This window comes from Carcharhinus amblyrhynchos, chromosome 29 (assembly GCF_965287045.1).
Source record: "Carcharhinus amblyrhynchos chromosome 29, sCarAmb.v2.hapA, whole genome shotgun sequence".
In the NCBI taxonomy this organism is placed as follows: Eukaryota; Metazoa; Chordata; class Chondrichthyes; order Carcharhiniformes; family Carcharhinidae; genus Carcharhinus; species Carcharhinus amblyrhynchos.
This window is the reverse complement of record NC_137352.1, coordinates 1,038,759-1,066,192: the sequence shown is the minus strand read 5'-3', so window position 1 is coordinate 1,066,192 and position 27,434 is coordinate 1,038,759. Positions and strand designations below refer to the sequence as shown.

Sequence of the window (27,434 nt, the reverse complement as noted above, 5' to 3'; positions counted from 1 at the left end):
TGCTCTTACGCTGATTGGTGTAACAAAATGTCCCTAAATTAGTCTCCCCTCAATCTGGTTTCCAATGTGGAGTGCCATAAGCGTAGACAAGGGTCACGGGTGGAAGAGGGGACTCACAATGTAGACATGGCGGCGGGGGCTCATTGGGTCTGTTTCCCGTGCTGTGTTGTTTTTTGTTCTTTGTAAAAAAAAAGCATCAATTTACCTGACTCTTTCTTGTTCCAACTCGAATGATTCTAGAAGAACTCTCATTGTGAACAGCAGAGTTCTGGAAGAGATAATGTGACAGAAATGACAAACTTACTGTCAACCAAAATGACCCAGTATCTAAGAGTGTGATTTCAGATCATGCAGCTATGAAGTGAATGTTCATACTGGGGCTAGTCAACATTAAAAACATGAATTTTTAAAGGCAAATGCTGAACATTCTGAATCTCAAATATATTTCTGAATGTTGGGTTCATTTGGAAGATGATTCCATAACACACAATGCTAAGTCTCATAGAATTCAGTCAATTTCAACCTCAATCTGTACATTTGGCCATAAAATAAAAATGTTTATGATGTAGAAATTATACATTTGAAGCAGTGAATAGAGGCAATCACAAGGAGGATTCTGTTCCGTTCCATACTGACCAGTTTAAACATTCAGAATGCTGATTGCAATATTTTGTATTATTCAAACTCCTTAGTAATTCCTTGGATTATATATGCAGTGAGGTTCCTGGGAACAGCATTGCACTCATGTTAGCAGTAAAATTGAGACAGACTGTGGATTAAAACTCAGACTCGGAAATCTTCCACCATTGCAGTTACCAAGCTGATACGTGAATGACCCTGTTACCAATCTAAAGTGTGTAGCTAAAATCACCATTTTCCCTGTTTTACAGATTATCTTTACTGACTTTACCATCAAAAAGTCAATACTGTAATTGCCTGTCCTTGCTATGTACAGTTGAGAGATTCCATGTGTACACCACATATCTCATGCTCCTTAGAAAGATGCTGCTGGACAGATGGTTGATGTGTGTTGGTGAGGGAGCATTTTGGTGATAGCAGCCACAACATGGCTCAATTCAAATTTGTTATGGACAAAGAAACTGACCACATGCAGAAAAAGGTTTTGGGTGGGGGAGGGGAGGAGGATTTGACCAAGGTGGACTGGAAAGAGCTAGTTCTCGAGAAATCTACAGAAAAGCAGTCAGGGGGGAGCGGTGTGTGGTGGTGTTCAAAGATGAAATGGGAAGGGTACCAGCCCAACATGTTTCCCTGTAAGGTAATAGGAAGGTGCAACAAACTCAAAGAACCATGGAGGTGGAGGCTGCCTCGCTAAAAATATTTAAGACGCGGGTTGATGGGTTTTTGATAAGCGAGGGGATTAAGGGTTATGGGGAGAGGGTGGGAAAGTGGAACTGAGCCATGACAGATCAGCCATGATCTTATTGAATGGCGGGGCAGGCTCGAAGGGCTAGATGGCCTACTCCTGCTCCTATTTCTTATGTTCTTATGGTACAATGAAAAGGAAAAGAGAGCTTTTTAATAAGTACAAGGGGAATAAGTCTGCGGAGGCATTAGTGGAGTACAGAACATGCAGGATAGAGCTTAAGAAATCAATTCAGAGAGCATAGAGGTAAATGAGAAAGTTCTGGTTGGTAAAAGTAGGGAAAATCCTAAGATATTCTATAAATATATCAATGGGAAAAGGATAACCAGGGAAAGAGTAGGGCCCATTAGGGATCAAGGAGGAAATCTGTAGGTAGAGGCAGAGGACATCGGTAGGATATTAGACAAATATTTCACATCTGTCTTCACCCATGAGAATGAGGAGGTAGTTATGGAACTTGGGGAGTGAAACTGTGAGGCTCTGGAGAAAATTATTGTAGAGCGTGACAAGACATTGGAGATATTGGTGGGCTTACAAGTGGACAAATCTCCAGGTCTGGATGAATTGTATCCCAGGCTGTTGTGGGAGGCAACGGAGGAAATTGCAAGGGCTCTGACCCACATTTTTAATCCCTCTCCGGCCACCGGGGAGGTGTCAGAGGACTGGAGAACAGGTAATATGATCCCACTATTGAAGAAAGATTGAAGAGACAAGCCAGGGAACTATAGACCAGTGAGTCTCACATCTGTAGTTGGGAAACTACTGGAGAATATTCTGAAAGAGAGAATCTATCTCCATTTAGAGTGGCAAGGTTTGCTCATGGTTTTGTCAGAGGGAGTTATGTCTAACAAATTTGATTGAATGTTTTGAGCATGTAACCAGGTATGTGGATGAGGGTAGTGTGGTCAATGTAGTTTACATGGATTCCAGCAAAGCCTCTGACAAAGTCCCCCACAGGAGACTTATTAAGGCAAATGCACACGGGATAGAGGGTGACCTGACAAGGTGGATTCATAATTGGCCTAGCAGGAGGAGACAGAGGCTGGTAACAGATGGCTGTTTTAGTGACTGGAGGCCAGTGACCAGTGACATATCACAGGGATCCGTGCTGTGCCCCCTATTTTTCATCATTTATATAATGACATAGGTGGCTATGTGTGTGGGGGGGAGGGGGGGGGCGGAATCAGTAAGTTCGCCGATGACACAAAGATTGGTCGGGTGGTTAACAGTGACGTTGAGTGTCTTGGGCTACAGGAAGATATAGACGAGATGGTCAAATGGGCGGATAAGTGGCAGATGGAAGTTAACCCTGAAAAGTGTCAGGTGATGCACTTTGAAAGGAGTAATTTGACAAGAAAGTACTCCAAGGTCTGACACTGGGAAGTTCCGAAGAACAAAGGGACTTTAGTATGTTTGTCCATAGATCTCTGAAAGTGGAAGGACGTTAATAGGATGGTGAAGAAGGCAAGTGGCACACTCGTCTTTACCAATCGGGTATAAATTACAAAAGCAGGGAAGTCATGTTGGAGTTGTAAAGAACTTTGGTGAGGCCACAGCTGGAGTAATGTGTGCAGTTCTGGTCGCCACATTATAGGAAGGACGTGAACACACTGGAGGGGGTGCAGAGGAGATTCACCAGGATGCTGCCTGGGATGGAGCATTTAATTTATAAAGAGAGGTTGGATAGGCTTGGGTTGTTTTCTCTAGAGCAGAGAAGACTGAGGGGCGACCTGATTGAGGTATTCAAGATTATAAAGGGCATGGACAGAGTGAATAGGGAGCAGCTGCTCTCCTTAGTGGAAGGGTCAATTACGAGGGGGCACAAGTGAAAAGTGAGGGGTGGGAGGTTTAGGGGGAAATTTGAGAAAAATTTGAGGGTGATGACAATCTGGAATGTGCTGCCTGGGAGGGTGGTGGAGGCGGGATGCCTCACATCCTTTAAAAAGATCCTGGATGAGCACTTGGCACGTCATAACATTCAGGGCTACAGGCCAAGTGCTGGCAAGTGGGATTAGGTGGGGCAGATCAGGACCTTTCATCCGTCGACGCAGACTTGATGGGCCAAAGGGCTCTTCCTGCACTGCCGTATTCTGTGATTCTGCTTCCCACTATCACACCGTCGCTTTAATAACTACACTGCCCATTGAGAGTCACTCTGGCTATTTATCCCAAGGGGAAGTCTTTCCTGAACTTACTGGGTTTCAGTTTGAAATAGCCACACTCACTGCTCTGAGCCAAAGGATGCAGGTTTAAACTCTCTGACAGACTGCAGTACACAATACAGCTGGTGCCTTGGCTCAGTGCTGAGGGAATGCTGCATTACTGGAGGCACTAAAGATCTTTCAGATCAGATATTAAACAGACACTCTATATCCTAGCTCAGGAAGAAGTAAACAAAATCACACACCTATATGGAGAAGGAGAGAGAAATTTTCCTTTCATTTTACCCAATATTCATCCTTTAATTAACAGTCTGATCACATCAATGGTAATTCATCCCAATTTCCATCTGATTACATACAAGTTTAACGTCTGTTGTAGGTAAAATGTTAGAATCTGTCATCAAGGAGGAAATAGCGAGGCATCGAGAGGAATTGCTTGATAGAGCAGACGCAGCACGGTTTTGTTAAAGGGAAGTCATGTCTGACAAATTTACTGGAGTTCTATGAGGATGTGTCTAGGGCAGTGGATAGAGGAAAGCCGGTGGATGTGGTCTTTCTGGATTTTCAGAAGGCGTTTGACAAGGTACCTCACAGGAGGTTATTGCAGAAGGTCAGGGGACAGGGAGTTGGGGGTAGGGTGTTAGCATGGATAGAGGATTGGTTGTCAAATAGGAGGCAGAGAGTGGGGGTCAATGGGTGCTATTCGGATTGGCGGATGGTGACTAGTGGAGTGCCTCAGGGGTCGGTGCTGGGGCCTCAGCTATTTACCATTTATGTAGACGATCTGGAGGAGGGAGCCGAATGTAGGGTGTCAAAATTTGCTGATGACACCAAGATTGGAGGAAAGGCAAATTGTGCGGAGGGTGTGGAGAGTCTACAGAAGGATCTAGATAGGCTGGGCGATCGGGCCAGGAAATGGCAAATGGAATTTAATGTTGGCAAGTGCGAGGTGGTCCACTTTGGTAGGAATAATGGTAGGAAGGATTATCACTTAAGTGGCGAAAAACTGCAGCAGGCGACGGTGCAGAGGGACCTCGGGGTCCTTGTGCATGAGTCGCAAAAACCCAGCTTGCAGGTGCAGCAGGTGGTCAGGAAGGCAAATGGGATGCTGGCCTTCATAGCGAGGGGGATTGAATATAAAAGTAGGGAGGTCTTGCTGCGGCTGTATAGGGCATTGGTGAGGCCGCAGCTGGAGTACTGTGTGCAGTTTTGGGCGCCGTACTTACGCAAGGATGTTTTGGCCTTGGAGGGAGTGCAGAGGAGGTTTACTAGGCTGATGCCGGAGTTGAGGGGGTTGAGCTATGAGGAGAGGCTGAATAAACTAGGCTTGTACTCGTTAGAGTTTAGAAGAATGAGGGGAGATCTCATTGAGACGTATAAGATGATGAATGGGATGGATAGGATAGAGGAGGAGAGACTCTTCCCGCTCAGAAAGGACAGTAGGACTAGGGGGCACAGCCTCAAGATAAAGGGGGGACGGTTTAGAACGGAGTTGAGGAGGAACTTCTTCACTCAAAGGGTGGTGAATCTCTGGAATTCTCTGCCCGTTGAAGTGGTGGAGGCTACCTCTCTAAATATTTTTAAGACGCGGGTTGATGGGTTTTTGATAAGAGAGGGGATTAAGGGTTATGGGGAGAGGGCGGGAATGTGGAACTGAGCCACGACAGATCAGCCGTGATCTTACTGAATGGCGGGGCAGGCTCGAAGGGCTAGATGGCCTACTCCTGCTCCTATTTCTTATGTTCTTAAGTTGTCCGTCATGTCTGACTACAAAATAACTAATCCAGAAGCTACCCACTGGTCAAATAGGAACTTGCAGCACAGGAAGTGGCCATTCAACCCATCTAGACAAACTGCCCCATAGTGCAATTCTCTGCCTTTGCCTTGTATTTTCCTCTTTCAAATGCTTATCTATTGCCTCACGGTGATCAGTTTCAACCTCATTGCTGAATTTTTCTCCCATTCACTATTCAAATCTCAATTTCATATTGTGTCTCCCTGCTCCAACAGAAAGTGTCAGATTGTCTCTGGATTACGATTGTTTTCTATCTTGGCATAATCGGGGTGGCACAGTGGTTAGCACTGCTGCAGCACAGCACCAGGGACCTGGGTTTGAATCCCAGCTTGTCTCACTGTGCAGAATCTGCACCTTCTCCCCATATCTGCATGGGTTACCTCCAGGTGCTGTGGTTTCCTCCCAAAGTCCGAACGATGCGCTAGTTCGATGCATTGACTCAAATAGGCGCCAGACTATGGCGGCTTGGGGAATTTTGCAGTAACTTCATTAGTGTTAATATAAGCCTTACTTGTGACACCAATAAATAAACTTTACTTTATCCTACGGATCTGTGCTGTTGATTCTCTAAACTTTCGTATCCTTTCTAAAGGAAAGACAGCATAAATGCATGTTTGTTCTTCTCTCTGTAGTTTAAACATAAGCTTTTTCTATGTTTTCATTTGCTCTTCAGTGTGGTTCTCTAAGTCCCTATTTATACAAATCAGAATACTACTATTGCTCTTTTTTAAATCCAGTACCAGTGTCTACTGCAAACAAATAAATACTTGTACTCCTCACCATCCAACAGTATTCTCCCATTGAACCTATACTCCCATTCTTTCCAAGATATGTATCAGCTATGTGGTGAAATTAGCTTATACTGTATTGATAGCAAAGTGATCTTCCTTGAACATTCAACCTTTTCCACGTAAAAACTTTTCTGCACATTTTAAAATCAGAAAACATCAATGATTAAAACATGCAACAGCACTGCAGGGTTAAATACAAGCTTCGGCTGTTCTTAGATTAAAACACTTCTCAAGCTCCAAATGACAAACACTCTTTCATTATGGCTGCAAAGCTCACCCAATCATTTGCCAACATCCTGAAATCTTCTCTTTCCCCAAAGTTTGCACCGAGATCACCAATTTCACTCTCAGAAACTGGAGTCAAACCTCGTGTTTATACTTATATCTCCTCCACTCCCACCCTGTGACACAAACCAATTTTAACTCTCCAATCTGGTTCAAAAGATAACAAGGTACAAGGCAGTCAGTGACATTAGTAGAGCTACAGCTAAAGGGAAGGTAGAGCTATGGGGTTGGGTGGGGGGAAGAGGGCACATCAGCTGTATTAAAGCTAAGCAGATAAACTGAGTCAACAACGTGCCCCTGGATAACAACTCTGCTCAGTCACTGCAGAGGCATGTACCAGCCAGTGTATGTAACAGGAGTCCTGGGCTGGTTGTAGGGAGGGGGGTGATGGGGACGGTAGGGGGATGGGGTGTTGATTCAGATGGAGGATATGGATGTTAGGCATTGGAGGGAAACATCTGTTGGGGGGGTCAGATTGGGATTAGGGGATGGGGTTTTGGGGGTAGAGTTGGAGGGACGGGATGGGTTGAGGGTTTGAGGGGACGGGGGTGATGAGGAATAGGAATGGATGGGGATGGGGGGGAGAGGGGGCGGGGAATAGGGAATGGCTAGGAGGGTGAGGGGGGATGGGAGTTCCGCTGAGCCACTCTCACTGCACCATTAGTTCTGCTGTTTGCCGCTTTCTTTCTCACTCACCCGCGCTGCAGCCATGATGCCGCGAGGCGGGAGCGGAAAGCGCCGCCTCTCCCTTATCGACCTCTCCTGGGAGCCGCCATCTACCCAGAGTGCCCCGCGGCCTCGGAGCCCCGCCCCGCCGCCTCAGAGCTCCGCCCCGCGGCCTCGGAGCCCCGCCCCGCCGCCTCGGAGCCCCGCCCCGCCGCCTCAGAGCTCCGCCCCGCGGCCTCGGAGCCCCGCCCCGTCGCCTCAGAGCCACGCCCCGCCGCCTCAGAGCTCCGCCCCAATGCAGGACTCCCAGAATCCACCGCTCAAGCTTGGCGAATTCACAACAAACAGGGAGGCCCCGGGGGGCAGGGAGAGGCTACGGGCCGGCCCGGGGTGGGCTGACGGGGCTGGGGTGGCAGGGCCGGCCCGGGGTGGGCTGACGGGGCTGGGGTGGCAGGGCCGGCCCGGGGTGGGCTGACGGGGCCGGGGTGGCAGGGCCGGCCCGGGGTGGGCTGACGGGGCCGGGGCGGCAGGGCCGGCCCGGGGTGGGCTGACGGGGCCGGGGCGGCAGGGCCGGCCCGGGGTGGGCCGGCCCGGGGTGGGTACTGGGAAGATGAGGTGCGAGCCGGCAGAGGGGCAGGGTGGCGGGGTCCGGATGGAGCCACTGTGGAGGCTCCTGGTGATGGAGGGGATGTGGCTCAGCATCTGGTGAATGAACCTGTGGGAGAGGGGAGACTGGGCCCGGGGTGGAGATGTGCAGAGCTTGGGAAAGCAGCTGCTGGAGATACAGATGTTACACAGCACAGGGACACTGGGGGAATAGGGATCCTCACTGACAGTTACCAAAGTGAAGCCCATGTCCATGTGAAGGGCAGAGTGTAAATGATGATGTGGAGGGCAAGTGTTGCAGAAAGCACTCTTGCTGCTGTTAAATTGGGGTGATTGCACCAAACTGAGGGAGTGTCATGGAGCAGTGCAGGGAGAGGTACAGAACCAATGTGGCGGTCTGGTCACCCATGTGGGAGGATGTGGACAGGCAATGCCACTGCCCAGCCACACGAAACCCACTTCGTTGGGTCAAAATCCCTGAATGCCTGACCAGTCTTCCCACTAAGATGCTTAAAGACATTGGCTGCACAGAAGCCCCATTCCAGGATAAATACAGTGCGTGTGACCATGCAATCAAACTTAAAGGGACATGCACGGACAAAACTTTCCCCACACAGCAACATTTGAAAGGATACATTACTCTTAATCTATGATTGGAGTATCTTCATCACACTACCTCACCTTCACAAGACAGCTAGGGCTGGGTAATAATCTGTGCTGTCTGCTGGACTTCTCTTTATTCTGAAATTTATTTTAACTAGGGTTTGAAACCATGATTCATGGCAAATTCTAAAATGGAGAAAGCCTGCAGTGATCGACAGCAAAGGTACAGAAAGTGGTAAAACACAAACCAAAACACCGGAAATCTGAATTCAAAACAGAAAATGCTGGAAGTACTCAGCAGGTTTGATAGCATCTGTGAAGAAAGTGAGAAACAGCGTTAATCTTTTAAATCTGACTTCAGAACGGAGTCAGCTTCCTTTCAGATTGACTGAAAACGTTAACACTTTCTCCATAGAGGCTGCCAGACCTTCCAGAACTTTGTTTTCATTATAGAAAGAGTTTATGATTTGATTTATTATTGTCACGTGTTAGTATTCAGTGTAAAGTATTGTTTCTTGTGTGCTAAACAGACAGAACATACCATTCATGGAGAAGGAAAGCAGAGAGTGCAAAATGTAATGTTACAGTCATAGCTAGGATGTAGAAAAAGATCAACTTAGTGCAAGGGTGTTCCATTCAAAAGTCTGATGGCAGCAAGGAAGAAGCTGTTCTTGAGTTCGTTGGTATGTAACCTCAGACTTTTGTACCTTTTTCCTGATGGAAGAAGAGAGAATGCCCGGGGTCCTTAATTATGCTGGCTGCTTTGCTGAGGCAATGGGAAGTGTAGACAGAGTCAATGGATGGGAGGCTGGTTTGAGTGACGGATTGCGCTACATTCACGACCTTTTGTAGTTCCTTGCAGTCTTGGGCAGAGCAGGAGCCCATACCAAGCTCTGATACAACCAGAAAGAATGCTTTCTATGGTGCATCTGTAAAAGTTGGTGAGAGTCGCAGCTGACCTGCCCAATTTCCTTAGTCTTCCTAATAGAGTGCAATGTCTGTCGCATGGAGAATAACTCACTCTAACTTTCTAGTGTTATTACAAATGGCACCGACGTTGTTGGATGTCATCAGTGCATGTGTGAAACTGAACAGTGTTGTGCCCACTCATAGCCTCCACTTCCTGAACCACTACCACATGGCAGGGTGAATCTCTGCCTTTTCCCTTCTCTATCTGGGATAATTACACCCTGTTGTCAAGCTGGATCTTTGCCTGTGTGTCAGCTACATTGTAGATGACCCTGACAGGATTTGGGTGGTAGAATACAGTAAATTGCAGAATTGAAGTCACTCATTTCCACAAGAAAGGAGAAGGAAGATACCTTTGGCCCTTTCAGAAGTCATCCATTCACAATATTGGGCAAAGAGTTGGAATGTGGAATGAGGATGGTTCAGTGTTTGACCAGCACAGATGCAATGGGCCGGAGGGCCTTTTTTGTGCTGTATGCATTTATGACTCTTGTGTTATCTGTTCAAGTACTTAATACTTGCTATTTGGTTAGATGCCTATATTATCGATCCAATTCTTTAAATGACGATATGGAAATTTGAGTCTACTTTTAGTGGGCACCTGTCATTTTTAAACTGATACTGCCTTAAGGACGCTGAAACTTTTATCCCTTTCTTTCCAAAATGCTTCACTTGCTCTCCTGCTGCCTTAATGCACCAGACTGGCAAATATAGGGTTTCCTGAAGATGTTAGACATTCCTAGACTTTATGTTAGCATTGCTTTTATATCTTCAACTTAACATTGAACCAATATGGCCTCAACACCCAGTTATATTAAGAGGAAAGAGAACACCATCATATTCAGGGCAAGAATCATCAGAAGAATCCATCTGATAAGCTTCGCTGTTCTGCTCTGAGAGGAGAGAGGACTGGAATAACAGGTCCTGCAGTCCCCCTGCTCACTGTAGTTGAAGGCTTCTTTGGATTCCTGCACTTTACAATTAATTCATGAACTCTCTCAATAGTCTTGGAAACAGTGTTGGATCTGGAACATTTTCAGACTTTAAAATTAATCTATTTAGGTCTTAAAATTGACTTCTCTTTCTTGTTACATTTTCATTCAAGTTATTGTTCTTTGTGGCAACCTTTTTTATTTCATGGGATGTGGGCATTGCTGGCTGCACAAGCACTTATTGCCCTTATGGTCCATAGAATACCTACAGTACAGAAGAGGCCATTCGGCCCATTGAGTCTGCAGCAACTTTCTGACAGAGTATTTTACCCAGGCCCTCTCCCCTGCCCTATCGCTGTAATCCTACATTTCCATAGCTAATCCGTCTTACCTATACACCTTTGGACACTAAAGGGCAATTTTTCCATGGCCAATCCACCTAGCCTGCACATCATTGGAAATCAGGAAACTCACACATTTATAGGGAGAACGTGCAAAGTCTACACAGACGGTCCTCCAAGGCTGGGATGAACCCGGGTCCCTGAAGCTGTGAGGCAGCAGTGCTAACCACTGGGCAAACCTTGAACTGAGTGGCTTGTTTGGTTAGTTAAGAGTCAGCCACATTGCTGTGGATCTGGAGCCACATGTAGGCCAGAGCAGATAGGGACAACAGATTTCTTTCCCCTAAAGGATATTAGTGAACCAGGTAGGCTTTTACAACAATCAGTGACAGTTTCCATTATCATCATTCTAGACACTGTGGGATTTGAGCCTGGGTCCCTAAGCCTAGCCCTGGATCTCTGGATTATTAGTACAGTGACAATTCCACTTCGTCAGAGGGCTTTAGATCCATCTAGCACTACACCAGTACACCACTGGGAGTGTTGGCTTAGACTTTGCTCAAGTCTTTGGAGTGGTACTCAAACCCACAACCTTCTGACCCCAGCGAGCAGGCTAGCAGCTGAGATTAGGTTGGTCAGGCAGTGATGCTGCTCAGGCTCTGAATACACTGTCTGTTCCTCTGCAGCTTCAATCCCATTCGACAGCAGGTTGGCTTAGTTTTCCGGACAGGATGGGATGAACATCTGGCCAGAGATCCTCATCGACGCACCCATTCAACCAGTCAGCGTGACAGGCAGAAGGTGCGCTCCCCTTCGAACCTGCCCAGGTAAGCAAGTTATTCAGTAGCTTAGGCCTGATCCCTCAGTTGATCAGATTGTGGCTGAACTGTATGTAAACTCCATATTCCTGCTGTCACTCCATATGAGAATCAGTGATGGAGAGGCCCTTTGGCCCATTGAGTCCACACTGACACATTAGAAACACCTGAACTCCCTCCCACCTAATCCCATCTACCAGCACTTGGCCCATAGCCCTCAACATTGTGATGTGCCAAGTGCTCATCCAGATACTTTTTAAAGAATGTGAGGCATCCCGCCTCCACCACCCTCCCAGGCAGCACCTTTCAGACCATCACCACCCTCTGAGTGAAAATGTTTTTCCTCACATGCCCCCAACACCTCCGGCCTCTCACCTTGTCCACTCTGCCCATGTCTCTCATAATCTTATACACCAGGTGAATCAAGATATATAAATCCCTGGGACCTGATGAAGTGTACCCTAGGATATTGTGGGAAACTAGGGAGGAAATTGTGGTTCCGCAACACAGGTATTTAAATCATTGACAGTTACAGGTGAGATGCCTGAAGATTGGAGAGTGGCAAATGTTGTGCCTTTGTTTAAGAAGGGCTGCAGGGAAAAGTCTGGGAACTACAGGCCAGTGAGCCTAACGTCTGTAGTGGATAAGTTGTTGGAAGGTATTCTGAAAGACAGGATCTAGAAGGAATTTAGAAGGCAGGGAGTCATGGGTTTGAGAGGAAAATCATGTCTCACAAATTTGATTGAGTTTTTTGAAGAGGTAACCAAGAAGGTAGATGAGGGCAGTGCAGTTGACGTTGTCTACATGGACTTTAGCAAGGCCTTTGACAAGGCCGCATGATAGGTTGTTGCATAAAGTTAAATCTCAGGATGAAGTAGCCAATTGGATACAAAATTGGCTTGATGACAGAAGCCGGAGGGTGGTTGTAGAGAGTTGTTTTTTAAACTGGAGGCCTGTGACCAGTGGTGTGCCTCAGGGATCAGTGCTGGGTCCACTGTTATTTGTCATTTATATTAATGATTTGGATGAGAATATAGGAGGCTTGGTTAGTAAGTTTGCAGATGACAACAGGATTGGTGGCACAGTGGCCAGTGAAGAAAGTTATCTAGGATTGCAACGGGATCTTGATTGATTGGGCCAGTGGGCCGGTGAATGGCAAATGGAGTTTATTATGATAAATGTGAGGTGATGCATTTTGCTGGATCAAACCAGTGCAGGACTTACTCAGTTAATGGTAGGGCGTTGGGGAGAGTTATAGAGCAAAGAGGTCTAGGAGTACGTGTTCATAACTCCTTGAAAATCAGTCACAGATGGACAGAGTGGTGAAGAAGGTATTTGGCATGCATGTTTTCATTGGTCAGAGCATTGAATACAGGAGTTGGGATGTCTTGTTGAAGTTCGCAAGACATTGGGAAGGCCACACTTGGAATACTGTGTGCACTTCTGATCACCCTATTATAGAAAAGATATTATTAAACTAGAAAGAACACAGAAAAGATTTACTAGGATGCTACCGGGACTTGATGGTTTGACCTATAAAGAGAGGCTGGATATTCTGGGACTTTTTTCCTGGAGCGTAGGAGGCTGAGGGGTGATCTTATAGAGGTCTATAAAATAATGAGGGACACAGGTCAGCTAGATAGTCAGTATCTTTTCCCAAAGGTAGTGGAGTCTAAAAATAGAGGGCATAGGTTTAAGGTGAGAGATACAAAAGTGTCCAGGAGGGCAATTTTTACACACGGTGATGAGTGTCTAGAACACGCTGCCAGAGGCAGTAGTAGAGGCAGATACAACTTTGTCTTTTAAAAAGCATTTACACAGTTATGTTAGCAAGATGGGTACAGAGGGATATATGCTAAATGCAGGCAATTGGGATTAGTTTAGTTATAAAAAAGTAGCAGCATAGACAAGTTGGGCCAAAGGGCCTGTTTCCATGCTATAAGCCTCTATGTTCTATGACCTCAATCAGATCATCCCTCAGTCTTCTCTGCTCCAACAAAAACAACCCAAGCCTACCAACCTCTCTTCATAACGTAAATGTTCCAGCCCGGACAGCATCCCAGTGAATCTCCTCTGCACCTTCTCCATTGCAATCACATCCTATAATGTGGCGACCAGAACTGCACACAGTATTCTAGCTGTGACCGCAACAAAGTTCTATACAACTCCAACATGACTTCCGTGTTTTTGTTATCTGTGTCCCATATGCCTTTTTCACCACCCTACTAACATGCCCTTCTGCCTTCAGACACCTGTGGACAAACATGCCAAGATCCCTTTGTTCCTCAGAACTTCCTAGTGTCCTAACATTCATTGAATATTTCCTTGTCAATTTACTCCTTCCAAAATGAATCACCTCTCACTATTCAGTGTTAAACTCCATCTGCCACTTATCTGCCCATTTCACCATTCTATCTCTATCTTCTTAGTCCAAGACACCCTGCTTCACTGTTAACCACCCGGCCAATCTCTGTGTCATCCACAAACTTACTGATCCTACTCCCCCACATAGTCATCAATGTCATTTATATAAATCATGAATAAATAGGGGGCCCAATGCAGATCCCTGTGGTACACCACTGGACACTGGTTTCCAGTCACTAAAGCAGCCTTCTGTCATCATCCTGTGTCTCCTACAACTGAGCCAATTCTGAATCCACTTTTGAATCCACTTTACCAAATTACCCTGTATCCCGTGTGTATTTACCTTCTTTACAAGTCTCCCATGTGGGACCTCGTCAAAGGCTTTGCTGTAATCCATATCATCAACTGCACTACCCTCAGCTACACACCTGGTCACCTCCTCAAAATAGTCAATTAAATTTGTTAGGTATGACCTCCCTCTGACGAAGCCATGCTGACCATCCTGATCAAGCTTTGCCTCTCCAAGTAGAGATAGATGCTCTCCTTCAGAAGTTTCTCTAATAGTTTCCCCATCACTGATGTGAGATTCACTGGCCTGGAGTTTTCCTGGCTTATCGCAACAATTCTTTTAAAATTCTTTGATAGCCTTACCCAACATCTTTGAATGGGCAGGCTCTGATTTTCTCCTTGTTCTGAATTGGCTCCAGCTGAGGAAACCATTTCTCTCTATCTAACTGATCAATTTTTTTTTACCATTTTAAACAGGTCAAGTGAAAAAAAACCCTTAATCTTCTGAAATCAAGGGAATGCACACCAAGCTTATTCAATCATTCTTCCAATCAGAATGCAAAATGCAGCTTGCTGTTTGGGACAGATGCTGATCATAAACTCCAATTTAAAGAAATGTAAAAACTCAACACTCTCAAAGAATGAAGAAAACATGAAACTCAAAACTTTTCATATTTGCTATTCCCATGAAGCTCTGAAATAATGCTTACTTCAATAGTGGCCTTCAGCCATGTCTATGTCTCCTTCCCAATGTAATCCCCGTCTGATGGTTCTGTCTCTCCCATACCTCATCCCATTATGCTTTGCGTTTTGCTGAATATTCTCTTGCCTTCGTGGAATTAGCTAGATGATCTTTCCTTCTTTGCACTAACGTACTCTCTCCTAGGCTGTCGGTTACACCTAATGGAGTTCCAAACAGACCCATGACTGATCTGAGACGGGGTCCTCGGATAGTTGTCCCTCCATTGTTCAGTGAAAAGGCCAGTTGCAGGTAAGGGGGGCACAGACACTCGTTTTGAAGAGATGACACAGTCAATATCTTGTTAAAATGGTATTGGATCATGATAAGATTTTACATGAAAGAAGTTTCACTCTCAGTACGACACTCTAGTCGAAGGATTAGAGAAGGGAAATATCCTGAAGCTGTGAATGTCACAGCTTGTTGAGTTTGTACAAATGAATTCCGGAATTGTCTGGTGTTTCTCGAAAGAAGGCCAGAGGTGAAGTTTCATTTTTACTGAAAACATTTCCCGTTAACTTTCTGTATTCTCTGGTTTTCTGAGGCAAGGAGCCCAGCCAGATCAGTGACCTCTTCTAATATTTCCCTGTGTGTAACAATGATGACAAAAGTGTTTCTCTTATCTGTACAATATTCGTAAAAGTTACAGTGTGTGACATCATAAGGTTGAAGTGTCATGGTTGTTATCTATGAAATGCAACAACCATTCTGTAATGAGCTGAACAACCAAAGTTAGGAGAGTCTAAAACTAGAGGGCATAGGTTTAAGGTGAGAGCGGAGAGATACAAAAGTGTCCAGAGGGGCAATTTTTTCACATGGAGTGTGGTGACCGTCTGGAACAAGCTGCCAGAGTAGCAGTAGAGGCGGGTACAATTTTCTCTTTTAAAAACCATTTACGCAGTTACGTGGGTAAGATGAGTACAGAGGGATATGGGCCAAATGTGGGCAATTGGGATTAGCTTAGTGGTTTAAAAAAAAATGGGTGGCATTGACAAGTTGGGCCGAAGGGCCTGTTTCCATGCTGTAAACCTCTATGACTCCATGACTGTATTTGTATTTTGAGGGTGCGGGGTGAAGAATGACTCTCGCGATGATATGGTTCAGCCTGATCCTGTGATTGTTTTCTATCAATCTGCTTTTTGAACAGAAAAGAGACTCTGAGGAAGTCAGTAAACTTTCCGCAGTTTGTCACTCGACCAAAATATTCCAACATGGTAGCCAGTGCTGGGATTCTGTCCTCGGGCCTCACACTGCCGGTAGGATTCTGCCTGAGGAGGCCGTTTGAGCTTTTTGGATGCGTGTTTTTGTTGATTGTTATTTTCACGGAGATGGTTCTTCTTTTCAATGTTGAAGCGTTTTGGTTTTATTGGGACGGTTCCACAGTGTGGACCCCTCGTTAATGCCTCATCGAATGGCTAGTCTCTGTAAGTGAGACTGGGTACTTAGACCATAAGATCATATAGGAGCAGAATTAGGCCACTCGGCGCATTGAGTCTGCTCTGCCCCATTCTCCTGCCTTCTCCCCACAACTCCTGATCTCTTTATTAGTTAAGAACTTATCTATCTCTGCCTAAAAAGACACTCAATGACCTGGCCTCCCCAGCCATCAGCGGCAAAAGTGTTCCACAGATTCACCACTCTCTGGCTGAAGAAATTCTTCCTCATCTCTGTTTTAAAGAATTGTCCCTTTAGCCTGAGGTTGTGCCCTCTGGTTTTAGTTTTTTCCACTAGTGGAAACATTTTCTCCACATCTGCTCTACATCCTGTAAGTTTCAATAAGACCCCCTCTCATCCTTTTAAATTCCAATGAATACAGACCCAGAGTCCTCAACCATTCCTCGTGTGACAAGCTCTTCATTCCAGGGATCATTTTGTGAACCTCCTTGGACCCTTTCTAAGGCCAACACATCCTTCCTTAGATATGGAGCCCAAAACTGCTCACAGTACTCCACATCGGGTTGACCAGAGCCTTTTACAGCCTCAGAAGTACATCCCTACTCTTGTATTCTAGCCTTTTCAACATGAATGCTAACATTGCGTTGCCTTCCTAACTGCCAACCGAACCTGCATGTTAACCTTGCTGATCCAACGTGGCAGCAGAGCTGACTGTGATCACCTTTTCTCCTGGCACTCTCACTACCCAGCCTGATCCCTGGATAGTGACTGGGAGCAGGAATGTTTTTAGGTTTTCCCATTCCACTGTTTATGGGCACTGCAGCCAATCAGTATTAATGTCAACCCTACAACCTTACAGCTTGCATTAGGAGAAATTCAGGGAGATTGCAGTCAATTCAATTCTTGTTCAAAAGCTTAAGAGTTAAAGAGAGATTGTATTTCTGTAGTGCCTTTCACAACCTTGGCACAGTAGTTAGCAGTGCTACCTCACAGTGTCAGGGACCTGGATTTGATTCCCAGTTTGGGTCACTGCCTGTGTGGAGTTTGCATGTTCTCCGTGTGCTTGCATGGACTTCCTCTGGCTGCTCCAGATTCCTCCCACAGTCTGAAAGGCATGCTGGTTAGGTGGATTAGCTATGCTAAATTCTCCCTCTGTGTATCCGAACAGGTGCCAGAGTGTGGCGACTAGGAGATTTTCACAGTAACTTCATTGCAGTGTTAATGTGAGCCTGTTTGTGACACTAATGAATAAATTTAAACTTAAAACCTCCGAATGTCCTGAAGTACTTTACAACCGATGAAATCTAAAAAATGCAGTCACTGTTGTGATACAAGAAACACTGCAGTCAATCGGCTTACAGCAACCTTCCAGAGGCAGCAATTGGATAACCTGTTTCTAGGACGTAAATGGAGGAATGGATATTAGCCCAGCACAGCTTTGAATATTGCAGTAAGGTCTTTTATATTCTCCCGATAGGACCGCAATTTAATATCACGTCTGATAGGTGACACTTCGTATCGTGCATCACTCCTTCAGAGCTGAGACTCAAACCCACAAGCTTCTGATTGAGCAGGGAGAGTGTTATCACAGAGTCACAGCTGATATCTCATATTATGTTTGATTCACTCATAAACAGTTACTTCTCATGAAGTTTAAGGTGCGGGGAGGAAAGTACAGAAGTGATGTTAGGGCTAAGTTTTTCACTCAGAGGGTGGTGAGTGAATGGAATCGGCTGCCGTCAGTGGTGGTGGAGGCGAACTCGCTGGGGTCTTTTAAAAGACTTCTGGATGAGTATATGGGGTTTTATGGGATTGGGGGTTATAGATAGGTGTTGATGTGATCGGCGCAACTCGTGGGCCGAAGGGCCTGTTTGTGCTGTAGTGTTCTATGTTCTATGTTCTAAGTTTAATACCTGCATTAGTGTCACAGTGTCATAGAGGTTTACAACATGGAAACAGGTCCTTTGGCCCAACTTGTCCAAGCTGCCCTTTTTTTTAAACCACTAAGCAAATCCCAATTACCTGCATTTGGCCCATATCCCTCTATACCCATCGTACCCATGTAACTGTCTAAATGCTTTTTAAAAGATAAATTTGTACCCGCCTCTTCTACTACCTTTGGCAGCTTGTTCCAGGCACTCACCACTCTGGAAAAATTGCCCCTCTGAACCCTTTTGTGTCTATCCCCTCTCACCTTAAACCTATGCCCTCTAGTTTTAGACTCCCCTCCTTTTGGGAAAAAACATTGACTATCTAGCTGATCTATGCCCCTCGTTATTTTGTAAACCTCTATAAGATCACCCCTAAGTCTCCTACGCTCCAGGGGAAAAGGTCTCAATGTATCCAACCTCTCCTTAGAACTCAAGCATCAAGTCCTGGTAGCCTCCTAGTAAATTTTTTCTACACTCTTTCTAGTTTAATAATACCCTCTCTATAATAGGGCGACCAGAACTGTACACAGTATTCCAAGTGTGGCCTTACCAATGTCTTGTACAACTTCAACAAGACGTCCCAACTTCTGTATTCAGTGTTCTGACCAATGAAACCAAGCATGCTGAATGCCTTCTTCACCACTCTGTCCATTTGTGACTCCACTTTCAAGGAGCTATGAACATGTACCCCTAGATGTCTTTGTTCCATAACTCTGTCCAACACCTTACCATTAACTGAGTAAGTCCTGCCCTGGTTCAGTCTACCAAAATGCATCACCTCACATTTATCTAAATTAAACTCCACCTGCCATTTGTCAGCCCACTGGCCCTATTGATCAAAATAATGTTGCAATTCTAAATAACCTTTTTCACTGTCCACTATGTCACACAATCTTGGTGTCGTCTGCAAACTTACTAACCATGCCTCCTATATTCTCATCCAAATCATTAATGTAAATGACAAATAACAGTGGACCCAGCACTGATTCCTGAGGCACACTGCTGGTCACAGGCCTCCAGTTTGAAAAACAAGCTTCTACAACCACCTTCTGTCTTCTGTCATCACGCCAATTTTGTACCCATTTGACTATCTCACCCTGGATCCCATGAGATTTAATCTTATGCAACAACCTATCATGCGATACTTTGTCAAAGGCCTTTCTAAAGTTCATGTTGACAACGTCAACCGCACTGCCCTCATCTACCTTCTTGGTTACCCCTTCAAAAAAACGCAATCATATCTCACAAATTTAATTTCCCACTCACAAAGTCATGCTGACTGTCCCTAATCAGTCCTTGCCCCTCTAAATGCCTGTAGATCCTGTCTCCCAAAACACCTTCCAACAATTTACCCACCACAGATGTGAGGCTCACTGGCCTGTAGTTCCCAGGCTTTTCTCTGCAGCCCTTTAAAAAGGCACAACATTTATCATTCTCCAATCTTCAGGCACCTCACCCGTGACTATCAATGATTCAAATATCTCTGCTTGGGGGCCCGCAGTTTCCTCCCTCGCCTCCCACAGTGTCCTGGAATACACTTCATCAGATCCCGAGGATTTATCCACCTTGATGTGTTTATGATTTTCAGCACCACCTTCTCTGTAATATGTACAGTCCTCAAGACATCACTATTTATTTCCCCAAGTTCCCCAACATCCATGCTTTTCTCTACAGTAAATATTGTTGAGAAATATTCATTTAGGATCTCACCCATCTCTTGTGGATCTGCACACAGATGACCTGGCTGATCCACTGTCTCCCTAATTACTCTTTAGCCCTTTATGTATTTGTAGAAGCTCTTTGGATTCTCCTTTGCCTTATCCGCCAGAACAACCTTGTGTCCCCTGTTTGAAGGTGATATAGTGCAGAAAGAAATTCAGCACGAGCACAGGAAGTATTTGTGTTGGGCAATAGTTTGTAGAATATTAAGTGAATTAAACTACTTATTGAACTTGGCATTTTACTGATTCTACACCTTCTGTAGGTTCTATGATCAAAGGAATCAGTAGATATAGAAGCAGGAGTAAAACATACAGCCCATCGAGCCTGGCTCAGACTTTCAGTCTGATCATGGTTGATGAGGGATTTGAACCTGACTCCCAGTGGAAGCACAGAGTTAACGAATTCACCGAGCTGCCTGAGGCACTGCACTGATAAAATTCAGCTTCATGTCATTCCTGGAAATCTTTCAACTTTCCAGCACAGCTCCAGAGATTACTTTGTTTTTGGAAATTGTTCCCAGTGGACACACAATGTTTATTCCTGGGCATGGGTTTTGAGCAGGAATGTGCAACCCCAAAAAACTTTACATTTTAAGACTGATTGGCTCAGTTCCCAACCTGTGAATTCAAACTCAGGAGAAGCAGTGAGGAGTGAAGAGGAGGAGCAAAGTCTCCTGGTGTCCCGTAAACATTCTTCCCCCAACAAACTGCACAAAAACCTGGCTAATTTAATTCTCTTAATTATTTCTAATTAAGATGGAAGAACGGGACTGTTTGATTGATTGTTCTTGTTTTTAGAGCAGTGTCTTGGTTAGACAACAAGGACTCAAAGATGAGACAGCGTCATCAGGAACCTGGAGCCACCGCCCAGAGCTTCAGCGGGTAAGAAAGTAAAGGATTGTTATCCCTGGTTAATGCTGACCCCAGGAGGAAGCCCTGCTTCTTGTCTCAGTTTCCAAGGAGGCAGGTGGGGAGAACAGAATGAGGTGCGCTCCAATGTGTTTACCAATCCAAAAAACAATGCTCTTCAGAGAGCAGCTGAGAGTCAGACCAGTGTTGGATGGGTTCCCTGACAGCTCTGAGTGCCACCATGTCCTGTGATAAAGCAATTCCCCAGGGGGAATAGGGGAAACATCCTATAGTGCAGAAGGAGGCCATTCGGCCCATTGAGTCTGCACTGACCACAATCTCACCCAGGCCCTATCCTGGGTGATGCCCATGCATTTACCCTGCTAGTCCCCCTAACACTAAGGGGCAACTTATTATGGCCAAACCACCTAACCTGTGCATCTTTGGACTGTGGGAGGAAACTGGAGCACCCGGAGGAAACCCATGCAGACATAGGGAGAACTCCACACGTACAGTGACCCAAGCCAGGAGTTGAAGCTAGGTCCCTGGCATTGTGAGGGAGTGGTGCTAGCACCGTGCCACCGTGATTGCAACTTCAGCAACGTGAATTTTTTCATGTTCCTCTTTTGACTTCCTGGGGCATCCACTTGGCTGATAGAGAAACATTCCGCTTCAGGCTTGTTACCAGAGTCTCTGTTTTGTTTGCTGGGGTAGAGTTTCCCAGCAACAGAGTCAGTCCCAGGTATTCTTTCTTTCTCCACAGTGAAGTATTAAACTATAACATATTCAGGCACTGGGGAGATGGTGCTACATTGACTAACCCTAAACAGAGTACTGACGTGTGAGTTTATTCCAACTGCTCTGCTTATAGGAACTTGCAGCATGCAGGCTCTTCAGAGAAAACAAATCATTTGCCTGGAACTTTCTGGACTTGTTCATTTTGGAGGTGCTTCGAGATGAGTTGGTGCCTGATATCTTGATGGAAGTGCTGTCATGTTACCACACACAGGTACTGTGCACATCACTACTACTCGATAGTGCGCAATCCATAAAGGGACGATTGTCACCTAATATTTGTGTAGCTTCCACAGAATTTGCAGCATTAACTGATCTATGCTGGTGTTTATAGTCCACGTGAGCCTCATCCCATCTTTGTCTGTCTATTCCATTCTCCCTTGTGTGTTTATCTAGCTTCCCCTGTGTTACTGCTCTCAACCCTGTGGTAGTGAGCTCCACATTCTCACCAATCACAGGATAGAGAAGTTTCTCATAATTCCCTATTTGATTTATTAGTGACCATTTTACGTTTTTGGCCCCTAATTTTAGTCTCCCCACAAGTGGAAATATCTTCTTTCTGTCTACCCTATCAAACCCCTTCATAGTTTCAAAGACACCCCATCAGGTCACTCTTCAGCCCTCTCTACAGAAATAATTCTTTCTTTTTTCAGAATTTCCTGACACTTAGAACTTTACAGTCTGTTATTGTTCTTGGTAAATCTCTATTTCACTTTATCTGGTGTTTCTGCATCGCTTTTCGTGCACGTTATTTCAAATGCAGTCCAACCAAGTCCAATGGAGACCAGAGCTGTATGCAGTTCTCCAAGTGCAGTCTAACCATTAGGCAGTTGGGAACTTTTCTTGGTTGAGAGCAAGTGGTAAACGTATAGAAGAGCAAGTTTGAAAGAAAATTAGAGAGATGTAAAAATGATGGATTTGTTAAAAGGGGAGACTTTAATTAACCTAATCTAGACTGGAATTGTAATCGAGTAAATGGGAGTTAGGGGTAAGAATTTTGAAGATGTATTCAGGAGACATTTCTAGATGAGTTTGTTTCCAACCCAACAAACATGGAGACGTAACTGGATCTGTTTCTGTGGAATGAGTTGGTTTAAGTGTCAATAGGGTCTCATTTAGGAAACAGTGATCATAACATCATAAGCTTTAGTTCAGCTATAGAAAAGACAAGAAGTAATCCACAGTAAAAGCAATCAATTGGCAAAGGGTCAATTTTAGTAGATGAGAACCGATCTGGCCCAGGTAAATAATCCAATAATCTGAGTACACGGCTGGCACAGTGGTTAGCACTGCTCCCTTACAGTGCTAGGGACCCAGGTTCGATTCCCAGCTTGGGTCATTGTCTGTGTGGAGTTTGCACATTCACCCTGTGTCTGCGTGGGTTTCTTCTGGGTGCTCCAGTTTTCTCCCACAGTCTGAAAGACGTGCTGGTTAGGTGCACCGGAGTGTGTGACTAGGGGAATTTCACAGTAACTTCATTGCAGTATTAATGTAAGCTGGCTCGTGACTAATAAATAAACTTTACAGTCGAGGTATATTTTCACGAGAGGATTGGTGGGACAGACACCTGTCCTTTGCAGACCTCTGGAGAGAGATGTCTAATTTCTAGCAGGTCCCAGACTTTAGTTTGCAGAAAGATGGACAAAGAGCTGCCCCCTCTCATAAGACAGCTCCTTCCTGCCTGTCTCTCTGTAAGCATAGCTCCACCCAGGAGCACATGACACACATGTTAATCAATCTAATCAAATCCTACTCTGAAACTCCAGGTCAGTTACAATCCAAAGAAGTAACAAAACTGATTAACTCAGTTTAAAACCAACACTGTAATTTTGAGCAATTACTTTTTTTTAAAGTTTATTTATTAGTGTCACAAGTAGGCTTATATTAACACTGCAATGAAGTAACTTCATTAACTGTTGGTGTGTTGGTGTAAACCTAGTTGTGACTAATAAATAAACTTTACTTTAAAAGTTACTGTGAAAAGCCCCTCGTTGCCACTCTCCGGTGCCTGTTTCGGTACACTGAGGGAGAATTTAGCACAGCCAATGCACCTAACCAGCGTGTCTTTCAAACTGTGGGGGGAAACTGGAGCACCTGGAGGAAACCATGCATGCATGGGAAGAAAGTGGAGACTCCACACAGACAGTGACCCAAACAGGGAATCGAACCCGGGTCCCTGGTACGGTGAAGCAGCAGTGCTAACCACTGTGCCGCCGTGCCACCCTTGCAGGTTCAGCATGTGGACTACCAGTTGTAGACAATTGGCACTGTAATCGGAGCTGCAGTTTAAGACAGTCCCCTCACAAAAAACTTGATCCAAATACATTTCATAAAGGCACAGTATCACCATACATCATTATCCAAGTGAAACAAAAAGAGCAGCTCTGGTGAAAGAGATTGATATTGCCTGAGTTACTCTGGCTGGAAGCTGACACAGAAATGATGGGCTGAATGTCCATCTGTACTGTAATCATTCCACAATTTTACATGGAGCCTGGGATTGTGCACAGTGCTTTAACTGTGATTGTAGATCCTAGGACTGTATACTTTCCTGCAAGTGTGGCCTTTCCCAGAGGCTAAGTGGGTAACATGGACAGGTTTGATTGCTGGTGACTGCTGAATGCTTGACCTACACTTGACCTTAGGAGCCCTGATCCAGAATGTTCTGCCCTGCTGAATATCATGTGCATTAGAAATTTATCTGCTGGTGAGATTGGGCTCACCCTGTAAGTGTTGTCTAGGGTTCAGCCCCAGGGAAAAGGCCCAGACGATCTAGCAGGAACTGGAAGAAGTCAGTACTCCAGGGGAACACTGCAGGGCTGTTACTGTAGATGCTACATCCTTTAACAAATTCATTTGTCACTTACCTCTTATGTTGATTATGATTGGACTTTTCTAGTTGGGGCTACGTACGAACTTTGTACCTTACCTAATTCTATGAGTGACTTTCAGCAGAGTTCATTAGTGCTTGATTGCAGAAGCTGCTGTTTATTTCAAACATGGGGAAGATTGCAAAAGGTGCTGTTTTTAACTAAACGTAATTGTTTTTTCCCAGTGTCCTATACATCCACCAACTAGGATGATTTTCCACACCAAGAGTAAGCTACAGTAAGTATAATAAAAGAAAGACTTGCATTTACTTAGTGCCATTCAGGGCCTCAAGAAGTCCCAAAGCACCAGATTTGATTTATTATTGTCACATTATTAACATGAAAAGTATTGTTTCTTGCATGCTACGCAAAGCATACCATTCATAGAGAAGGGAAGGAGAGAGTGCAGAAGTAGTGTTACAGTCATAGCTAGGGTGTAAAGAAAGGTCCATTCAAAAGTCCGATGGTAGCAGGTGTGATGTTAGTATTCCTTTAAGAATGATTTTTTAAAATCAGGATCTCTGTGGCTCTCACGGCTTCAGTGTTGCTCATTGTTTCTGGGCTGTCTATGAAAGTCCTTTTATTGCTCCTTAAGTGGCTTAAATGGGGACCTTGTACTTTGAGATCAGTTTTATGGTCCTGCATTGTTAGGAGGAAAACTGGCTGGCTGGGCAGGTGACAGCAGCTCTTTCGTTTCAGTTCTGAGCTGCAGGTTAGTTTGAGTTTTAGAAGGGACAGCAAGTTGAAAAGATGTGTTTCCTTGTTTTATTTAGAAATTCTGCGGGTTATCTAAAGACAAAGTCTTGCCTTCCTGGAGTAGAAAATCTGCTGTTGGTAGTTTGACCAGTGTCTACCTGGGTTTTGGGAAGCTGTGCAGACATCAAACTGTACAAGATTGAGAGTTTTCAATTCTCCAGCCAATTGACTGAATTCCAGTAAAACGTGAGCTTTAGTCTTTGCCATGTTGAACCTGTTTAAAGGGTTTTGTCGATGGCAAGGGTTTTGTTTGATTGGAATATCTTAATATATTTAAGGTTTATACATTATTGTGGTTGTTTTGTGTTTGTTTATAATTGATAAAAGTTATTGCTAATTTTGTTACTATACAAATTAACTATATTCTTAATTAAACTTTGATAAAAGCTCCCTCTTGGGTCATTTGAATCATACCTGAGGTGAAACCTATCATGCTTATTCTAGCCAAATTCAAGATGCAAAACTTATGATTGAAGCAGGCTCCATAAAACACTTTGGAGTTTCTGACCTGAACCCTAACACAGGGAAGAAGCTGTTCTTGAGTTGGTTGATATGTGTCGTTTTTTTGCTGTGCGCCAGCTTCAGGAGAAGTGTCAGGAGCAGAATCGTGAGCTCTACACAACCTTTGTTGACCTTGCGAAAGCCTTTGACACTGTCAGCCGACAAGGCCTGTGGAGAATCATGTCAAAGGTCGGCTGCCCTCTTGGCATGATGGCCAGAGTATTGGATGGCGGAAAATCCTCTGAGGCATTCCCAGTCATTAAATGGCATCAAATAGGGCTGTGTGCCCGCACCACACTGTTCAGCATGATGTTTACTGCCATGCTGAATGATGCCTTCCAGGACAGTGTTGCTGGAATCAGCCTCAAGTACAGAGTGGATGGGAAGCTTTTCAACCTGCAGAGACTTCAAGCTATTACCAAAGTGAAAGAGACTGTTCTGAGAGATTTCCTCTTTGCCGATGACTGTGCCCTGTATGCTGGCTCGGAGATGCAAGTCAGTATGGACAAATTTTCCACGGCTTGTGACAACTTTGTACTCACCATCAACATTAAAGAGACTGATGTCATGCACCAGCCTGCTCCTCATGCACCGTACACAGAACCCATAATCACAATCAAAGGGCAGAAACTACAGGCAGTGGACCAGTTCACTTGGCAGCACCCTCTCCCAAGCAGTGACTATTGATACAGAAGTTAACTGCAGAATAGCAAAGGCAAGTTCTACTTTTGGTAGACTGCGCTCCACTGTATGGGAACATTGAGGAATCAGCCCAGCAACAAAACTGAAGTTCTATAGCGCCGTGGTACTCACTACCCTCCTGTATGCCTGTGAAACGTGGACTGTTTATTGAAGGCATGCAAGACAGCCCAATCATTTCCACATGACTTGTCTTCGCAGAATATTACACATCCAATGGCAAAACAAAGTACCAGACACTGAAGTTCTCTTTAGAGCAAGTCCACCATCAGTCCACACACTGCTGTGGAGAGTGCAGACCTGGTGGGCAGGTCATGTCATCCGTATGTCAGACAAGCGCATACCCAAGCAGCTCCTTTTTGGGGAACTCTCTGCTGGAAGACGCTCGCATGGAGGGCAGAAGAAACGTTTCAAAGAGACACTCAAAGCTTCCCTGAAGTCGCTTGACATTGACACGACCGCCTGGGAAACGCTGGCATAAAACCGCCCTACCTGGTGCTGCCTCATCCACAAAGGCTGTCAAGCTTACGAAGCAAGATGTATTGCTGAAGTGCAACTTAAGCGCGAGCTGCACAAGTCCAGAGCCACCAGCACAACAACTATAGTGTCTACACAAGTCTGTCCATTGTGCCAGGACATTCCGTGCCCGAATTGGCCTGATCAGTCTTCGGACACACCGCAACCAGCCTCAAAATAACTAATGGTGTCAAGGCCCTCATCGATAACGATGGACAAACAACAACATGTTGTCAGACTTTTGTATCTTTCCCCCAACGAAAGAACATGGAAGATCGAATGTCCGGGGTGTGTGGTGTCCTTGATTATGCTGGCTGCTTTTTTGAGGCAGCGGGAAGTGTAGACAGAGTCAGTGGGTGAGAGACTGGGTTGAGTGGTTTGAATGGGCTGGGCTTCATTCATGACTCTTTAGTTTCTTGTGGTCTTGGGTAGAGCAGGAGCCATACCAAGCTGTGATACAACTGGAAAGCATCCTTTCTATGATGCATCTATAAAAGTTGGTGCAAGTCGTAACGGACATGGCAAATTTAGAACATAGAACACTACAGCACAAACAGGCCCTTCGGCCCACAAGTTGCGCTGATCATATCCCTACCTACTAGGCCTATCTATGACCCTCAATCCCATTAAATCCCAAGTACTCATCCAGAAGTCTCTT

At 45.1% G+C, this 27,434-nt stretch overlaps 2 protein-coding genes across 7 annotated transcripts in view; one reads left to right on the top strand and one right to left on the bottom strand.

Moving 5' to 3' along the window:
• hmbsb (hydroxymethylbilane synthase, b) overlaps positions 1–7,205 on the bottom strand; it is a 28,147-nt gene extending 20,942 nt beyond the window's left edge. The window contains exons 1-2 of the mRNA XM_080214869.1: positions 7,114–7,205; positions 206–268 (exon numbers count right to left, since the gene is read on the bottom strand). Coding sequence (XP_080070995.1) covers positions 206–268; positions 7,114–7,128 — 78 coding nt within the window. The 5' untranslated portion in view covers positions 7,129–7,205. The remainder of the gene's footprint in view (positions 1–205; positions 269–7,113) is intronic.
• Positions 7,206–7,402: 197 nt separating this feature from the next.
• The window catches only part of LOC145359744 (uncharacterized), a 52,987-nt gene continuing 32,955 nt past the window's right edge, over positions 7,403–27,434 (top strand). For 2 of the 6 annotated variants that reach the window (XM_080214496.1, XM_080214492.1), the window contains exons 1-7: positions 7,795–8,515; positions 11,221–11,361; positions 14,891–14,995; positions 15,891–15,999; positions 20,589–20,672; positions 21,511–21,648; positions 24,490–24,542. In XM_080214496.1, coding sequence (XP_080070622.1) covers positions 8,469–8,515; positions 11,221–11,361; positions 14,891–14,995; positions 15,891–15,999; positions 20,589–20,672; positions 21,511–21,648; positions 24,490–24,542 — 677 coding nt within the window. In that variant the 5' untranslated portion in view covers positions 7,795–8,468. The other 4 variants (XM_080214495.1, XM_080214494.1, XM_080214498.1 and 1 more) reach the window with 4 other exon arrangements.